General features: G+C 45.9%; 1 protein-coding gene across 6 annotated transcripts in view; it reads left to right on the forward strand.

Moving 5' to 3' along the window:
* CFAP91 (cilia and flagella associated protein 91) overlaps positions 1 to 17334 on the forward strand; it is a 125410-nt gene that overhangs the window by 64556 nt on the left and 43520 nt on the right. The window contains exons 1-3 of one of the 6 annotated variants that reach the window (XM_085873350.1): positions 6685 to 6707; positions 7561 to 7654; positions 7925 to 8001. In XM_085873350.1, the coding sequence (XP_085729476.1) occupies positions 7597 to 7654; positions 7925 to 8001 (135 nt within the window). In that variant the 5' untranslated portion in view covers positions 6685 to 6707; positions 7561 to 7596. The other 5 variants (XM_085873349.1, XR_015056117.1, XM_085873348.1 and 2 more) reach the window with 5 other exon arrangements.

The raw sequence follows: 17334 nt of genomic DNA on the forward strand, positions 1-17334 counted from the left end.
ATGATGGCACACGAAAATTTGACGACTCGGGACGAGTCTGTAAAAGGGAAGGGGGTAGTGTTGTGGTTACCAAATTCGCAAACCACCATTCAGGTCCCTTAGGTGAGGTATCTCGGTAAGTGCATGTGTAGTTAGGCCCAAACCCGTTGTCTAGTGGGAATACATGTCATTTATGCGAGCTGCGACTCTTCAGGATAGCCGTTTTTCTTTTACTATCTTTATTTTGGACCAACCGCCATGATTACCACCACAACCACAACATCAACCACCAACCACAACGCCGCTTCACCACAACCGCCACGACCTTCCCGTCACACCTCGCAACCGTAGCATCGCCACCGTTCTTGCCCCGCTGTGGGTACCGGTGTTGGATTCGTGCAGAGCGCGCGTCGAACAGCGTGTACAAAATCACGGATTTTGTGCTTCAAAAACGGATCAAAAACGACACACGCCCACTTTTTGCCGTCCAATCGGTGAGCGAGGGGCGATTTGGCCCCGCCTCCAGAACGATCGATATATGCAAATTTGTGGATCAAAAAGCCTTCACGCCCACTTTTTCTCGGGCCAATGGGGAGCGAGGTGAAAGGTCAAAGGGAGGGGGTCAAAGGCGAAGCTACGGGGGGATAAAAGGACGGTGTTCGTCAGTCAGCAGAACGAGAAGGAGTCGGAACGGAGGGAAGAAGTGTGGAAGTCTGGAGCCCGAAGCCTGCAGTAGCTGGAGAAGCTGAAGAGAGTCGAACGAGGAGAGCCCAAAGAAGAGTCCAGGGTGGAGAGTCCAGAGGCGGAGAGGCGGCAGCGGCGAAGGCAGACGAGGGGGTGCTCGCGACGGTGCCGGGAGCTGCACGCCCGAGGGAGGCCGACAGCGCGACCTGGCCGAGGTGGAGACGCACACCAGGGATAATAAAGATCCTCTATACCCCGAGCATCAGCAACCCCCTCCTGTTTCCCCCCGCGCTGAGATAGTGCGACCAAGGGGGCCCCTTTTCCCACCCCCTGCCTGACACTGTCCATGAGGCCCGCGGGTTGCGGCGCCATCGCCGCTCCGCGTCTCATCACCAGACGGGTAGGCGCGACCCGGTCTCGGCCTCAGGCCCGCCTCATTCTTGAGGGTATTTCTTTTCCTTGGTTTTGGGTATGTGTTGTCGGCGCCGTCTGTGAAGTAGAATTGTATAAGTGTTGCCGTGTGCTCGGTAGTCGGTATTAGCTCTGCACTGTGTTTTCACTTTTATATTTGCTTTTTGTGTAAATGGAATTGTTTTCTTTTTTTGTGTGCATTTGGTGGAATTGTATTTGTGTGCTTCCCGTGTGCCGCGAATAAATGTGCTTTATTGTTGAACTGTTCTCCCGCTTCGCTTCGTCTTTTCCCCCATTGAACCCTCATCTTGCTTCACGTAAAGGGTTGGTAGTGGGCTGAGTACGCCCGATAATTAATCGAACCGTCGAGGTCGACGATAACACCGCTCGGTTATTCTGATAGTACGGAACGGGTCGCTTAAGTGGCCCGTGTCCGAAGTCGACCTGCGGCGAGGTGCGATCGCCCGGTCTACCCTCCGCGTGGGTACTTAGGTAGGTCGAATTTGGCGAGCAACCCTATCCCACGCGGGGGCTGATTGGCTCGATCGCGGTGAGACCGAAAGGTCCACCCGTGACTGGTTCCCGGCGTTAGTCCGAGAGGGTCACGACTGGATTGTCCGTCCGGTGGGCGACGTGCCGCGATTCGAGTTACGTGGCCGTTCGCACGCCGGCGGGCGCGGAATCCGCAACAGTATACTGACTTTGATGATGTCAGACCCAGCGCTGCTGCGAGGTTCTTTCGAGCATTGTTGGAGAGTGGGCTGAACATCCTGGTCGACTTGGGCTTATTGCTGGCATATTCCGTTGTGTCACTGGTTTAGTATAGCTCCTCCCTTGGTCTCTTGGGTGGTTGCTCGGGTTTGTTCTCGACGGTGTCACAGGGATGGTCAGGAATGAAGTCACTGTTTGGGTGCTCAAGGTCCTGGGGAACATCTGATGATGATGTGGCCTCTGTGCAGATCTTGAGGTTGCTGGCATGGTAGGTGTTACTTAGGATGTTGTCGGTCCTTATATATATTTTCTTAGCTTGACACAGCCCCGGTGTGTACCCCGGTCAGAATAGGTATACTGTATCCCTGCGTGTCGTAAAAGGCGACTAAAAGGGTTGGCGTCAGGAAGGGCATCCGGCCATAAAAACATCGCCTCAAAAGGAAACCATGATGAGTACAACTGATGGGCAGGGTACAGCCCGAAGTACCCCGTGGGGGTCCTCACCCCCTCTCGTTAAAACTCAAGGTGGGGAACCCGATCGAAGCAAGGGAGGAAATTTTTCCATTTATGATGACCAATCGTCTGATGCCCCACGTGGAGATCGGTTTCTGAGGTTTGGTACATGGAATGTAGGGACAATGACAGGGAGATCTGGAGAAGTGGTTGAAACATTGGTCAGAAGAAGAGTGGACATATGTTGTGTGCAGGAGACACGGTGGAAGGGAAGTGGTGTGAGAATGGTGAAGGGAAGGCAGGGGCAGAAGTACAAGTTTATGTGGCAAGGGTGCCCGGAAGGCGTGCATGGTGTTGGTGTCATGTTTTCTGAGGAGTTTGTAGACAGTGTAGTGAGTGTGACTAGAGTGAGTGAAAGGTTGATGATGGTGAGAATTGTGATCGGAAATCTCTTGGTGAACGTCATCTCGGGATATGCCCCGCAGGTCGGTCGAAGCGATGAAGAGAAGAACATGTTCTGGTGTGCGATGGAGAAGTTGATGGAAAATGTGAAAGATGAGGAAGTTGTTGTGGTTGGAGGAGACTTGAATGGACATGTGGGAAGGAGTCCAGACGGTTTTGAGGGAGTCCATGGGGGTTATGGATATGGTGTGAGAAATGGAGAAGGTAAAAGGATCTTGGAGTTTGCTGATGGAGCTGATTTGTTGCTCTGTAATACTCAATTCCAGAAAGCGAATAATAAGCTTATTACATACACATCAGGTGGGTTGACGACATCCATTGACTACCTGATGGTGCGTCAGCGAGATAGGGGAAACCTCCGGGACACAAAGGTGATCCCAGGGGAGGAGACTTTCGCAGCACCACCTGGTTGTCTGCGATATAAGGGTGAAAGGTGCGCGGAGAATTCGGCGGGTGAAGTACCAACCGAGGATGAAGGTGTGGAGGTTGAAAGAGGCGACAGTGAAGGAAGCATTAAGAGAGAGGCTGAGTATGGTTGAAGATGATGTGGTTGAGCTTGAAAGTGGTTGGATGTCAATGAAAGATAGTCTATTGGGAGCCGTTGGTGAGGTATGTGGATGGACAAAAGGACCACCGAGGCACTCGGAAACATGGTGGTGGGATGATGAAGTTGGAAAGACGATTGAAGAGAAGAGGAAGAAGTTCAAGGAATGGCAAAAGGCAAAGGATACGGTGGAAGAAGAGGCTGCACATGAAAGTTATAAGGAAGCCAAGAAGGAAAATGGCCTTTAAATGCTTGTGTGTATGTGTGTGTGTGTGTGTGTATGTGTGTGTGTGTGTGTGTGTGTGTGTGTGTGTGTGTGTGTGTGTGTGTGTGTGTATGTGTGTGTTAGCTTGACACAGCCTTTGCTGATGGACTCAACAACAGTGTATGGACCAGGCCAGTGAGGCTCCCGCTTGGATCCCATCCGGTGGATACGTCGACTGTTTTTGATGTAGACTGTGGACCCTGTGATAATCTCTTTGTTGCTTTCATGGTGACAATCATAACTCTCCTTCCGACGAGACTGTGCACTGGCGATGTTGAGAACAGAGGTCTTCACGAATGGTGTGAAGTGTCTGCAGAACATCAGGGCTGGCTGAGTCTGGAAGTGGTGCTGCATCACACTTGTCGGCAGACCTCAGGTCGATGGGCAGCTTGGCAGTGCAGCCGTACATCACTTTGAAGGGCGTGCACTTCGTTGAAGCATGGACAGATGTATGGTAAGCAAACAAAATGCCTGGAATGTACTGATCCCAATCATCGGCTCGGTCGTTGACGAGCTTACTCAGTGCAGCCTTGAGGGTCCTGTTGTCACGTTCTCTTTGGCCGTCTGACTGTGGGTGGTATGCAGAGGTTATACGGTGATCTGTCTGGACACAGTCCATGAGCATGTCAATAGCTTTGCTTACGAATTCATGACCCTGGTCATTGATAAGGCTGTCCATGCAGCCCAGTCGACATACAACAGAGTGAAGGAACTGTGCCACTGACTTTGCGCTCTTGTCCGGGATAGTTGCTGCTTCAGACCACTTGGAGAAATGGTCAGTTCTGGAGATAATGTACTTCTTACCACTTGTATTTTCTTGAAGAGGGCCGATGATATCAATCCCAACCAGACTCCAGATGTTGGCAGGTACAGGTATGGGGTTGAGTGATGGAGCTTCCTTGCTGACTTTGGGATTAATGACGAAACACTTCAGACATGTATGCGAAACACTTCCCGGTGCACCCATGTATGCGTGCCTTCACGTATGATTTTACATCGTTCTTCATGCCTCTTCAGTAATATCGCTGAGATATTTTACCCAAGGTTTTATCTCTGCAAAAGTGCCCTCCTGTTGCTGGATTATCATGACTGGCCTTCAAAATGCTGGGCACATGGGGTTTGACAAGAACCTCCTTGTCTCCATGGAAGAGAGTTCCACTGTCAGCACGAAATGGCTTTGTTGTTTGATGAAACTGAAACTTTGCATTCACACGCTTGGCAGGATCCAGGTCATAGATATGCTGAGGATACTTTCGGTCAGGGCTGGTGGAGAAGTTCAAAATCTGGTTGGTACAGGTTATCATCCATGATGGATTTTTTTTGTGAAAGTTTGAAAAACATTATGAAAAAAACTGCATAATATGCACACTAATATGATCCTTCCAGGTTCACAACCGGAGGGTGAATGAAGATATATGATCCAGATTTGCCCCGAGCTGGACATCAAACGCAGGAAATCAAAGGGTGCACGGCGTGCGAGTTTCACAATCCAGTTGTTAACTGTCATTGATGTTGATCTTCGGTGCCACATCGATCTATGTTGCAGTAACATGTTATTTTTTAGGTCCTCGTGGAGGATCTCCAAGTCTTACTCACGTTGTTGTTCTTCATCTTCTTCTTGTGGACTTTTTTGTTTCACAGCCTACAGTTTTCATCGAAACTTCCTGAAACTTGGCGTATATATGTAAAAATACCCTGCGCAGAAAGTAACCATCTCCGATTTTGAAAATTGCTCCCAGAAAAAAAAGTTATGACGTCAAAATATCTCCGCTAATGGAAATCGCCGAAAAAATTATCTCCAATACTAGGCAAGCTTTTTGAATTCTGTTTGTGGGAATCGAACAGGGCATTAGCAGAGATGAATGACCGCACGTATGATACATCACTATGACGTCATATCAATTTTTATGACGTCATTCCTATTTTTTGACATTTTTTGTTTCACAACCCAGAGTTTTCATCGGATCTTCATGAAACTTGCCATGTATATGCAGAAAGCCCACCCGCAGGCAGTAACCATCTCCGATTTTGGAAATTCTTCCGAGAAAAAAAGTTGACGTCATAATATCTCCGCTAATGGAAATCGCCTATACCATTATCTCCGAAACTAGGCAAGCTGTTTGAATTTTGTTTGTGGGAAATAAGCGGGCATTAGCACAGATAATTATTTATCGCAAACCTGATACATCACAATGACGTCATATTCGTTTTATGACGTCATCATTAATAGGACGAGGATCTTAGCTCATTTGAGCTTGTTAAAATTATGATGGAAAGAAACTGGACATTGAAATACAGACTTATTTATGAAGAACACAAGGGGGTATCTGGACAATCTGGACTATTGGAGTATAGTCTGGTATCGGCCGAAATATACCCCGGGGTATAAACCAGCCTGGGCTGTTTTATACCCCGGGGTATATTTTGGCCTCGACCAGACTGTACCCGGGTATAGTTTGGCGGGGGCTTAATCTGGCCTGCCACACCAACAACGGGCACAACACAGCATCGGGACATCAGCAGGTCACATGACTCCTCTGAACCACGCCCCGGTGCACCCATGTGTGCGTAAATTTGCATAACTACTGACACATCTCAAATGCGAAATCGAATCTTCGTCTTCTTCTTTACCTTTCCATCTTCTTCTTCTTCTTCTTCTTCTTCTTCTTCTTCTTCTTCTTCTTCTTCTTCTTCTTCTTCTTCTTCTTCTTCTTCTTCTTCTTCTTCTTCTTCTTCTTCTTATTCTTCTTCTTCTTCTTCTTCTTATTCTTCTTCTTTTTCTTTTTCTTTTTCTTTTTCTTTTTCTTTTTCTTTTTCTTCTTCTTCTTCTTCTTCTTCTTCTTCTTCTTCTTCTTCTTCTTCTTCTTCTTCTTCTTCTTCTTCTTCTTCTTCTTCTTCTTCTTCTTCTTCTTCTTCTTTTTCTTTTTCTTTTTCTTCTTCTTTTGTTTTTTTTTTTTTTCTTTTTCTTCTTTTTTTTCTTCTTCTTCTTCTTCTTCTTCTTCTTCTTGTTCTTCTTTTTCTTTTTCTTCTTCTTCTTCTTCTTTTTCTTTTTCTTTTTCTTTTTCTTTTTTTTTCTTTTTTTTGTTTTTCTTTTTCTTCTTCTTATTCTTCTTCTTCTTCTTATTTACGTTTCCTTCTCATTCTTCTTCTTCACGTTTCAATGGCAAAGCGAATCTTCTTCTTCTACCAAAATCAACGGTCATTGTCTTCTGACTTTTGATCCGTCTTTTAAAGACGACATTATTTTAAATTGCCAAGACGTTAATCCCACCGAAGTACTTCTCTCAAGTGATAACATATTTGATTAAATTTCAGTTTTATTCTTCTACCGGTGCATCGACTTCTAATAAATTATTTCTGAGGTGTTTTTTTTTCAGCTTTTAAAAGACCAGTTCATGAATTTTTATACCCGTTTGTAACGTTTTAAATTTGTTATTCAGTATTAAACCGCGTGAATCATTTTTTCATCTAAAAGTATAAAATTATTGTACAGTGTAGTGCTTTGTTTATTAATTGTTTTCCCACTATACTCTCCAATTACCCAGATATAATTAATTGCGTCTTTATCGATTTGTTATAAATTATAATTGTTGTCTTTCTTGTTTTTATTTAATTTTTATAGAAGTGTGGTATATAGAGCACTGATTGATCTACACGCAGTGTTTTCATTCCTTCGGTTAATTGCAATATTTCATTGAATTTAAGTTTATTTATATTATTGTTTGACTCAATTCGAGTTTTGTCTGCGATAAAAAAATTTTTTAAGGCTTCTCGAAGCTGTTTAAATAACATGACGAATCGTACTCGCTGAAGTGCTGGATAACAACCCTCCGTTTACCTAGCAACCGTTGTCAAGGCCGCGTTGACGTGGGTGACCCTTGCAAACTGGAGTGAGTTGAGTGATGCTATGTTGTGTTTAAACCGCTTTAAGGTTTTTTTTTTAATCGCTCGACACGTGTATTTTTTGCCAACCTTTCGTTGATTTAACAACCCCGGTTAGACCTGTAAACATGATTTATCCTTTATATCAAATATAATCAATGCATCGCAGGTAAATGGAGACCGAAGTGAATACCCGGCCACTGCCATGACCGCCCGCACCGAGAGACACGTCAGGTCGACACGTGCCCTGGACTTCGCGTACGGTTCGTTCTCCCAGTTTTATAATTACACTGTGGCATTGATTTTACATGACGGGTGTGCGGGGCGAATGTTGAGAAATGGCATCTGGGCCTGGACCTGGTGGTTGGGCTTCATGCGAACGTTTTCACGGTCATGACCTGTCAATTGTAGATCGTGTAAACGGAGATAAAACATGACGAGAGAGTTGTAAACAATCAAAATGAATACCACGATATATTCCTGAAAGGCAAAGCCTATCAGATATTGTGTGTGTGTGTCTCTGTGCTCATCAGATCCTGAATTTTTGATGTCCAGCCACCAAGACCATGAAAGACATGTATCAAAACAGACCTCGACAATGAGCAGAGTGGTATGTGTGTGTGTGTGTGTGTGTGTGTGTGTGTGTGTGTGTGTGTGTGTGTGTGTGTGTGTGTGTGTGTGTGTGTGTGTGTGTGTGTGTGTGTGTGTGTGTGTGTGTGTGTGTTCACAGTGCACTTGTTCTTTACCATGTGTAGCTAAACCAAAAACAGAGAGCATTGTTGTGGTCATTTGAAAAGAACATGGCAAAATGTGCAACTTGTGCACTTTCCAACACGGCACCTGCAACATCAGAACAGCAGGATGTAAATGAGAAATCAGATGGAGAAACTACTGCACAGTTACAATGCTTCATCATGTTGATTATTTCATTGCAGGTCTCGCTATGGGCCAGTATGACAGCTGGTTAATTCATGACATGGACGGCTCGCTCCATGTTCTTCGCTGCAGACATCAAATACCCTCAACCAGAGTGCACTGCACTCTAATCTTCCAAATATTGTTTTAAACTGCATTGGTTAGGATTAGTACCGATTACATGATGTGGGTTCATAGGTTCAAGTTAAATGGATTTCAGGCAGGTATTGCTGAGGAATTGCCAGATCAATCCTGATTGGGTTCATTACCATTAATCCTTAGCCTTTGAGTCCTTCCTGCTGGTGAGACAGATCACTTCGCAAGACAATGATGTCATGAAAATTAATCCTTTGCCTTTGAGTCCTTCCTGCTGGTGAGACAGATCACTTCGCTAGACCATGATGTCATGAAAAATGAATTTGAGTTTAAGCACATTGTTCACTATTTACCTTTATTGCGAGAAATGTTCAAATTGCAAGCCATGCACATCCATACACTTATCAATTTGTGCACGTGACACTTTCTGAATGTTTTCCAGTACTCATTGCAAATGTTGTTCTTCAGCTCGTCAATATTGTGTGGTTGCATATTACAAACCACTGACTTAAAATGTCCCCAAATAATAAACAAGTTCGAATTGCGAACATACCCCGTGGGAGTTCATTCGTACAACTCTCGGGTGAGCGATAGCACGGACGACAGATAGTTTTTGACGTTTGGTAAGATTTTCATCGCATCAGAAAAAGAAAAGCCAGAACACCTCACAAGAGTGAGGCAAGTTTCATATCATCATTTGCGACTTAATTTTGCATTAGGCATCGCCGAGCACATTTAATATATTTTTTTAAATAACAATTTTAAGAAAATGGGCCGAAAGGGCCGGAATTGCACTTTGGCCTCAGTTAATACCTGGGGAATGGTCTCTAGAATATACTGCCAAGTTTGGTTCGGTTCCGACCACTAATAACTGAGAAATAATTTTAATGGGGCAAAAGGGCTGGAATCGCCCTTTGGCCTCAGTTATTGCCTGGGGAATGGTCTCCAGAATATACCTGTCAAGTCTGGTTCGGTTCCGTTCACTAATAACCGAGAAATAACAATTTAAAGAAAACGGGCCAAAATGGGCTGTTGCTCGACCCGAAGGGCCGCAATCGCAATTTGGGCTCAGTTATTGCCTGTGCATATGTGTCAAGTATATGCCTGTCAAATTTCATCGAATTCTGTTCACGAATAATGGAGAAATAGACGTTGAAATGAACTGTACACAAGAAAAGAGAGAATGCAAGTGGCGTTTAGACCCCATGTGGTGGAAGACACCACGGGGTAAAAAAAAATCCAGTGGTGTGAGATCCAGACTATGTGAAAGCCATTCTACAGGGCCACAGTTTCCTACCCACCCCAAATGCAGATTCATCCAACCAATCGCACACATTGCGTGTGAAATATGATGGAGCCCCATCCTGTTGAAACCGCAGGTTTCTTCTATGCACTCGTGGCTCTTCATCCAAATAAGGAATGAGAACTTCTTCCAAAATCGCTAAGTAGCTAACACCTGTGATACATTTTCCTTTAAAAAGTGGGGCTCCAGATAGAAGTACAATTTCATGAATAGCACACCACACCATAATCCTAGGGTCATCCTGAACATGTGTGTCTTCAGTCTGATGGGGATTGTTATTGCTCCAATACTGACAATTATGACGATTAACTGTCCCATTTCAATGGAATGAGGCTTCATCACTGAAGATGATATCAAAGAACAATGTTGGTTGCACTTGAAGTCGATGCAGTACCCACTCACAAAATTCCATCCTTCGGTCGGTGTCATCCTCATGAAGCTATTTGACTAAACTATCCTTGTAAGAGTGGAATTTGTGTCATTGTAAAATTATTGCAACAGCAGTGTGACTAACTCCAACTTGTTGACCTATCTTCCTCAAAGACCTTTTTGTGGTTCCTGCAACCACTTAGCAAGCAACAGCATTTTCAGAGTTAATGTCATTTGTGGAGGAGCAAGGATGACGAGTACCAGGTTTATCAGCTGCACTTCCAGTCTCTTTCAAACGCTGCAACACTTTACCAACCAATCGCGGACTTGCAATGGTATATCAGGGAGTCGTTCATGGAATAACTGACATGCCTTCCTCTGGCTTTTACCAGAAACATGTAGTAAAACAAGCCGGTAGGCGGACATCGGAAGTCGACTACCCAATAGAACCAGATGCGATGGGCCCATTCGATGGGGAATGACCTGAGGATTAAGCACAAGAAAATTCATGATTCCAGCTTCAAGGGTTAATGCTGCATATTTTTTTTTGGTAAAATACCCCCACATTTAGAGGTTTTTCGGCCGTTGCTAGGCAACGGAGGGGTCCATAGCAACGGTTCTTTCTCACACATAACTAGGACATACCATGAACCTACCATACCAGTTTCATTTATATCTGACTCATAGTCTCTGAGATATAACGAACTTCTTTTTTTATTGTTTTCGACCAGGGTTCATTCAAAGTCTATCTTCTCCGACAATTTTCATAGGATCCGGCTGGAAATTTTTGACAATATGGCTGAATGTACTGCCCACAGTCGCTCGTGGCCCGATTTTTGATTTTCGAAAAAATAATTTTTTTAATGATTTTTCAAAGTCCTGTTGCTAGGCAACGGTGGTGTCCATAGCAACGGTTCTCATTTGCTCACAACTAGGTCATGGTATGAACCTACCAACCAAGTTTCATCGAAATTGCCATTGTATTAATGGAGCACTGGATCGAACAGAGGGACAGACAAACATATCGACGGAAAAACTGATAATAAGGGTAGAACAAATTTCAAAAAAATTGTTTTGAAGAAATTTTTTTTTTCAACTAGATCGACTACCCAACAAGTTCCACCTTCTCTTGAACTGTGTAGTCACCCATACCTTCAATTATCTGAAACACAAATTTAAAACCCATTAACTCAAAATACCCATGAGAATGGACTTTTGATACGACCTGTACATATATATATATATATATATATATATATATATATATATATATATATATATATATATATATATATATATATATATATATATATATATATATATATATTGTTGCGGATTCGCGCCCGCCGGCGTGCGAGCGGCCACGTAACTCGAATCGCGGCACGTCGCCCACCGGACGGACAATCCCGTCGTGACCCTCTCGGACTAACGCCGGGAACTAGTCACGGGTGGACCTTTTGGCCTCACCACGATCGTGCCAACCGGCCCCCCGCGTGGGATAGGGTTGCTCACCAAATTCGACCTACCTAAGTACCCACACGGAGGGTAGACCGGGCGATCGCACCTCGCCGCAGGTCGACTTCGGACACGGGCCACTTTAAGCGACCCGTTCCGTACTATCGGGATAAGCGAGCGGTATTATCGTCAACCTCGACGGTTCCGATTAATTATCGGGCGTATTTAGCCCACGACCAACCCTTTACGTGAAGTAAGATGGAGATTCAATAAAGGAAAAGACGAAGCGAAACGGGAAAACAGTTCAACATGAAGCACATTTATTTCGCGATGAACGGAAAACACACATATACAATTACACCAAAAGCAAATGTAAAAGAAGAAGAAACACAATAATACACAAAAAGCAAATGCAACAATGCAGATCTAACCGACTACCGAGCACACGGCAACACTTATACAGTTTTACTTCACAGACGGCGCCGACAACACATACACTCAAAGCAAAAGAAAAGGACCACCCTCAAGGATGAGGGGGGTAGGCGGGCCTGGGGCCGAGACCGCGTCGGGCCTACCCGTCTGATGATGAGCCGCAAGATGGCGGTGGCGCCCCGACTCCGCGGGCCTCGCGGACAGTGTCTGGTAGGGGGTGGGAACGGGGCCCCCTTCTCGCACTATCTCAGCGCGGGGGGGAAACAGGAGGGGTTGTTGATGCTCGGGGGAAGGAGGATATCTCCCTGTCTCGGGTCCCGCGACGAGCGTCTCCACCACGACCTCGGTCGCGCCGCCGGCCTCTCCCTCCGCAGCTCCCCGACTCCGATACGAGCACCCCTCGACCGCCTTCGCCGCCGCCACATCTCCACAGCTCCGTCCAACCGCCTTCTCCGACTCCTCTCTTGACTCGTCCCAACTCTTCACTGACTCCGAACTCTTAACTGACTCCGAACTCTTAACTGACTACTACTGCTTCTTTTCCCAACTCCACCGACTGCGAACTGCCCTTGACTGACGAACGCAGCCCCTTATATGCCCCGTGGCCTCGCTCCTTCACCTTCGACTCTTTACCTCTGACCCTTCACCTCTAACTGGCTCCCCATTGGACCGAGGAAAAGTGGGCGTGAATGCTTTTTGATCCATGAATTTGCATATAGCGATATTACTCCAACGCACCTGGAGGCGGGGCCAAATCGCCCCACGCTCGCCGATAGGACGGAACAGAAGTGGGCGTGAGTCGTTTTTGATCCGTTTTCTTCGGAAAGGCCGGCGCTTTTGCACCCCTGCTCGGTGCGCGCCCTGCACGAGTCCAGTATCGGTGCCCACAAGCGGCGTGGGAATGACGGTGATGCGATGGTTGCGAGGGCGAGTTGTGACGGTAAAGGTCGTGGCTGTTGTTGTGAAGCGGCGTTGCGGTTGGTGGTTGTTGTGTGATGGCTGTTGAGACGTGGTTGGTGGTGGTAGTAATGGCGGCTGGTCCAAAATAAAGATAGTAAAAGAAAAACGGCTATCAAGAAGGGTCGCAGCCCGCATGAATGACATTTATTCCCTCTAAACAACGGGTTTGGGCCTAACTACACATATACTTACCGAGATATCTCACCTAAGGGACCTGAATGGTGGTTTGCGAATTTCGTCAACCACAACAATATTGTTACGGCTGTGGAAATTCGCAATACACCATAAAGGGTCCTTAGATCAGTTATGACGCTAAGTTTATGTGCAGATAGTTCCCCACCGTTGTTTAAAGGGAATTTGTGTGATTGATCGGGCTGCGACTCTTTGAGATAGCCGTTTTCCTGTTCTATCATTATTTTGGACCGTCTGAAGACTTCAAACGAAGGCCCCGAGAAAGGCCTACAACGGCGCGCGAGTTTTCCCGCCTTTTTTGCGGCGCCGGGGCTGACGGGAGAGGCTGCGAGAGCTCGCTGGCGATTGGTGGATATGGGGTGTGAGGCGGCCGTGAGGAGGAAATGCCCCTTTTCGAGGAGCTTCTCGATAGGGCGAGAGGAGAGGCGGAGCCAAAAAAGGGGTGGAGTGAAGGGGCGGAACCCCACACTATATAGGGCGGACCGCGCGCTGGCTCGGCCTCTCTCTCCTGCCTGGATCATCGTGTTGGATTCTCTCTCTCTCTCCTGCCTAGATCATCGTGTTGGATTCTCTCTCTCTCTTGCCTGGATCATCGTGTTGGATTCTCTCTCTCTCCTGCCTGGATCATCGTGTTGGATTCTCTCTCTCTCCTGCCTGGATCATCGTGTTGGATTCTCTCTCTCTCTCCTGCCTGGATCATCGTGTTGGATTCTCTCTCTCTCCTGCCTGGATCATCGTGTTGGATTCTCTCTCTCTCTCCTGCCTGGATCATCGTGTTGGACTCTCTCTCTCTCCTGCTTGGATCATCGTGTTGGATTCTCTCTCTCTCCTGCCTGGATCATCGTGTTGGATTCTCTCTCTCTCCTGCCTGGATCATCGTGTTGGCTTCTCTCTCTCTCCTGCCTGGATCATCGTGTTGGATTCTCTCTCTCTCCTGCCTGGATCATCGTGTTGGATTCTCTCTCTCTCCTGCCTGGATCATCATGTTGGATTCTCTCTCTCTCCTACCTGGATCATCGTGTTTGATTCTGCCTCTCTCTGGATCATCGTGTTGGATTCTTTCTCTCTCACCTGCCTGGATCATCGTGTTGGATTCTCTCTCTCTCCTGTCTGGATTTCGTGTTTGGACTCTTCGGGCTCGGGATTGTCGTTTTTGGATTCGTCGAGCTCTGGATCGTCGTGTTTGGACTCGTCGGGCTCTGGATCGTCGAAGTGGGCTCTGAATCGTCAGGGGCTCGTCTCTCCCTCTGGGCGCCAAGTCGTAAGGGTTGCGAGCAGTGGTCCCGGGTCGAGGTGCGCACGAGAGGAGAGTGCCGGAGAGGGCTTGCCGACCGTCGCCCCTCGAGGGGGCAGGTAACCAGCACAGTCTCGCGGGCCTATTCGGTCACCCACGGCCCACAGCATAAAGGTTTACGAACCCCGTCTACCCCCTTGCCTATGAGAGGGTTTTTCTTTGTTTTTGTATGCATGCTGTGGCGCCGTGTCCCTATAAGTAGACCTGTGTAAGTGCCTGTAAATTACTAATACTTATAGTCGGTGGTATTGCTTTCTGTTTGCTTGTCGCCTGTATATTGCATGACTGTATATATGTGCTTGCTATAATAAATGTCCTTGTGTGAAATATATCCCGTTCGTCGTCTCTTTCCCCATTGAAAGTGCCATCTTGCATCACGGAAGGAATTGGTAGACGGGTGTAAGCACCCAGTAAATAGAATCACATCCTTCGAGGTCGGCGATAACACAGCTCGGTTATCCCTGAAGAACGGAACGGACCGCTTAAGCGGTTCGTGTCCTAGGCCGGCCTGTGGCAAGGTACGATCGCCCGGTTAACTACTCGCACAGGTTCTTAGGTAGGTCGAATTTGGCGAACAACCCTATCCCGCGCGGGTGGCCAATTGGCACGATTGTGGTGAGGTCGAAAGACCCACCCGTGACTAGCTCCCGGCGTTGTTCTGGGAGGGTCACAACAGAATTGTCCGTTCCGGTGGACGACGCGGTCACGATTCGAGTTACGTGGCCGATCGCACGCCGGGCGGGCCAGAATTCGTAACAATATGTATATATGTATGTATATATATTTATATATATGTATATATATATATATATATATATTTGTAATTATATATATATATATATATATATATATATATATATATATATATATATATATATATATATATATATATATATATATATATATATATATATATATATATATACATATTATACCGGGCGTAGTGGCGTGCGCCTGTAATCCGGCTACTCGGCGGCTTGGGTTGGAGGATCGCTTGAGGACGGGTGCTCTGCACTGGGCCGCGCTATGAGAGGGTGTAGGGCAGCCCGGAATCATGGCGAAACCCAATCCATATCCCTGCGTCGTAAGAGGCGACCAGGGTTGCGTCAGGAAGGGCATCCGGCGTAAAACCTCTGCCAAATCAGTATGCGGATCATAACTGATGATCCGCTGTGGCGACCCCTAATGGGAGCAGCCGAAAGACGAACAACAACAACAACAACATATATATATATATATATATATATATATATATATATATATATATATATATATATATATACATATTGTTGTTGCAATGACTCCTTGGGGTTAATAGATCCTGAGTATAACTCTAATTATTACTTAGTACATGTCGAGATACGCATTAAGGAATTAAATGTAATATCAGATATGCATCGCTATTATATTTAGAAAGGCACTGTGAACCTTTCACAATGTCTGTGTCTGGAATTATCAGCCCCTTTGCCCACATTTATTTAATGCGTTTATCCTCTGTTATCTGTCTAAACGTTTATCTTTAAAGTGCTCGCGAGATCTTGCTGTGCGAGTCTGGTGGGAAGATGAACAAATGGTGGTTAATGGCGGTTGATTCACCTCAGAAAGCTTGAAGTGATGCCATTACGACTTGTGCTGCCATTGTGGCCTGCTGCAGCAGAGTCACCCCACCCACCAGGCTGAGCAACAACCAATGGCAAGGAGAGGGGAGGGGTGCCACACCTGTTCAAAGATGTGCATGCCTGAAGTGATAAAAAGGCAGGCGTGCACCGAAAAATGGAGGAGTTTGCCTTGTCACTGGTACTGCTCGGCGTGCCAAAGCTTGCAGGAGAAAACTTGTGTCATGCCACACTAATGAGCCACGTCTGACTCACTCCTCTCAGCCAGCGCCATGGAACGATTGTCTTGCCCTCCTCCAGAACTGGAACAACTTGCCAGGCTCTGTCTACCTCGTGTTTGCCCGACATTCTTCACAGTCTTGTGAATTTTCCCATCTCTATCTCCTGTGGCATGTCTGATGGGCCAAGATAAGTTAGGACAATAAAGAAGCTCCGTTTCTTTCATTGGCATTGTGAACACATCTTAATAGAGGATAAGGGGTTATTTTATTGTTGGTGGCATCATTTGTTTTATTGTGCTTTGCTTCATTCTTGTTTCCTTCCCCATGCCATTTGCTTATATATGTATATATGTATAATTTGTATATATATGTATATATACATATACGTATACATTGGCTATACATATGCTGTACATACATACATACATACACTCACAGTGCCAACCCAGCACTGCCTGGCTGGGTGAGCTTTTCCCGGCGGTGGTTTCGGCCGTGAGAGGGCAACAAACAAACGCACAAAAACACGAGAAGGGCACTCAGTGGAGCGCATACCTCCACCACGTAATGCCTGATACACGAGAACATATCGGGCCCAATACATTTTTGAAATATTATGCTATACAGACAACAGTACGATATCGTTTTTGGCCCGATCTCTCAATGGTGAAGAATCACTTAAAAAATCAAGTAATTCTCATATCGAGATCCGGATTCTGATCTTCACCAAAATCGAATCAATTCATTCTTGCAACATCCCCAACCTGTCCACCATGTTTCATCCTAATCCGTCCTCAACTTTTTGAAATATCGTGCTCTATATCGGTTTAGCCCTATGTCTCAATGGTGAATTATCACTTTAAAAAGTTATCAGATCCAGATGCGGATCCGGATCTTCACCAAAATTGAATCAATTCTTCCTTGTTGCACCCCCAATGTGGCCACCAAGTTTCATCCAAATCCGTCCACAACTTTCTGAGATATCGTGCTATATATCATTTTTGGTCCCATCTCTCAATGGTTAACTCACCATAAAAATTCTAATAGTCGGATCCGGATCTTCACCAAAATTTAATCTGTTCGTCCTTGTCAC

This window comes from Eptatretus burgeri, chromosome 3 (genome assembly GCF_056783735.1).
Source record: "Eptatretus burgeri isolate ZD-2024b chromosome 3, Ebu_testis_v1, whole genome shotgun sequence".
Classification (NCBI taxonomy): domain Eukaryota; kingdom Metazoa; phylum Chordata; class Myxini; order Myxiniformes; family Myxinidae; genus Eptatretus; species Eptatretus burgeri.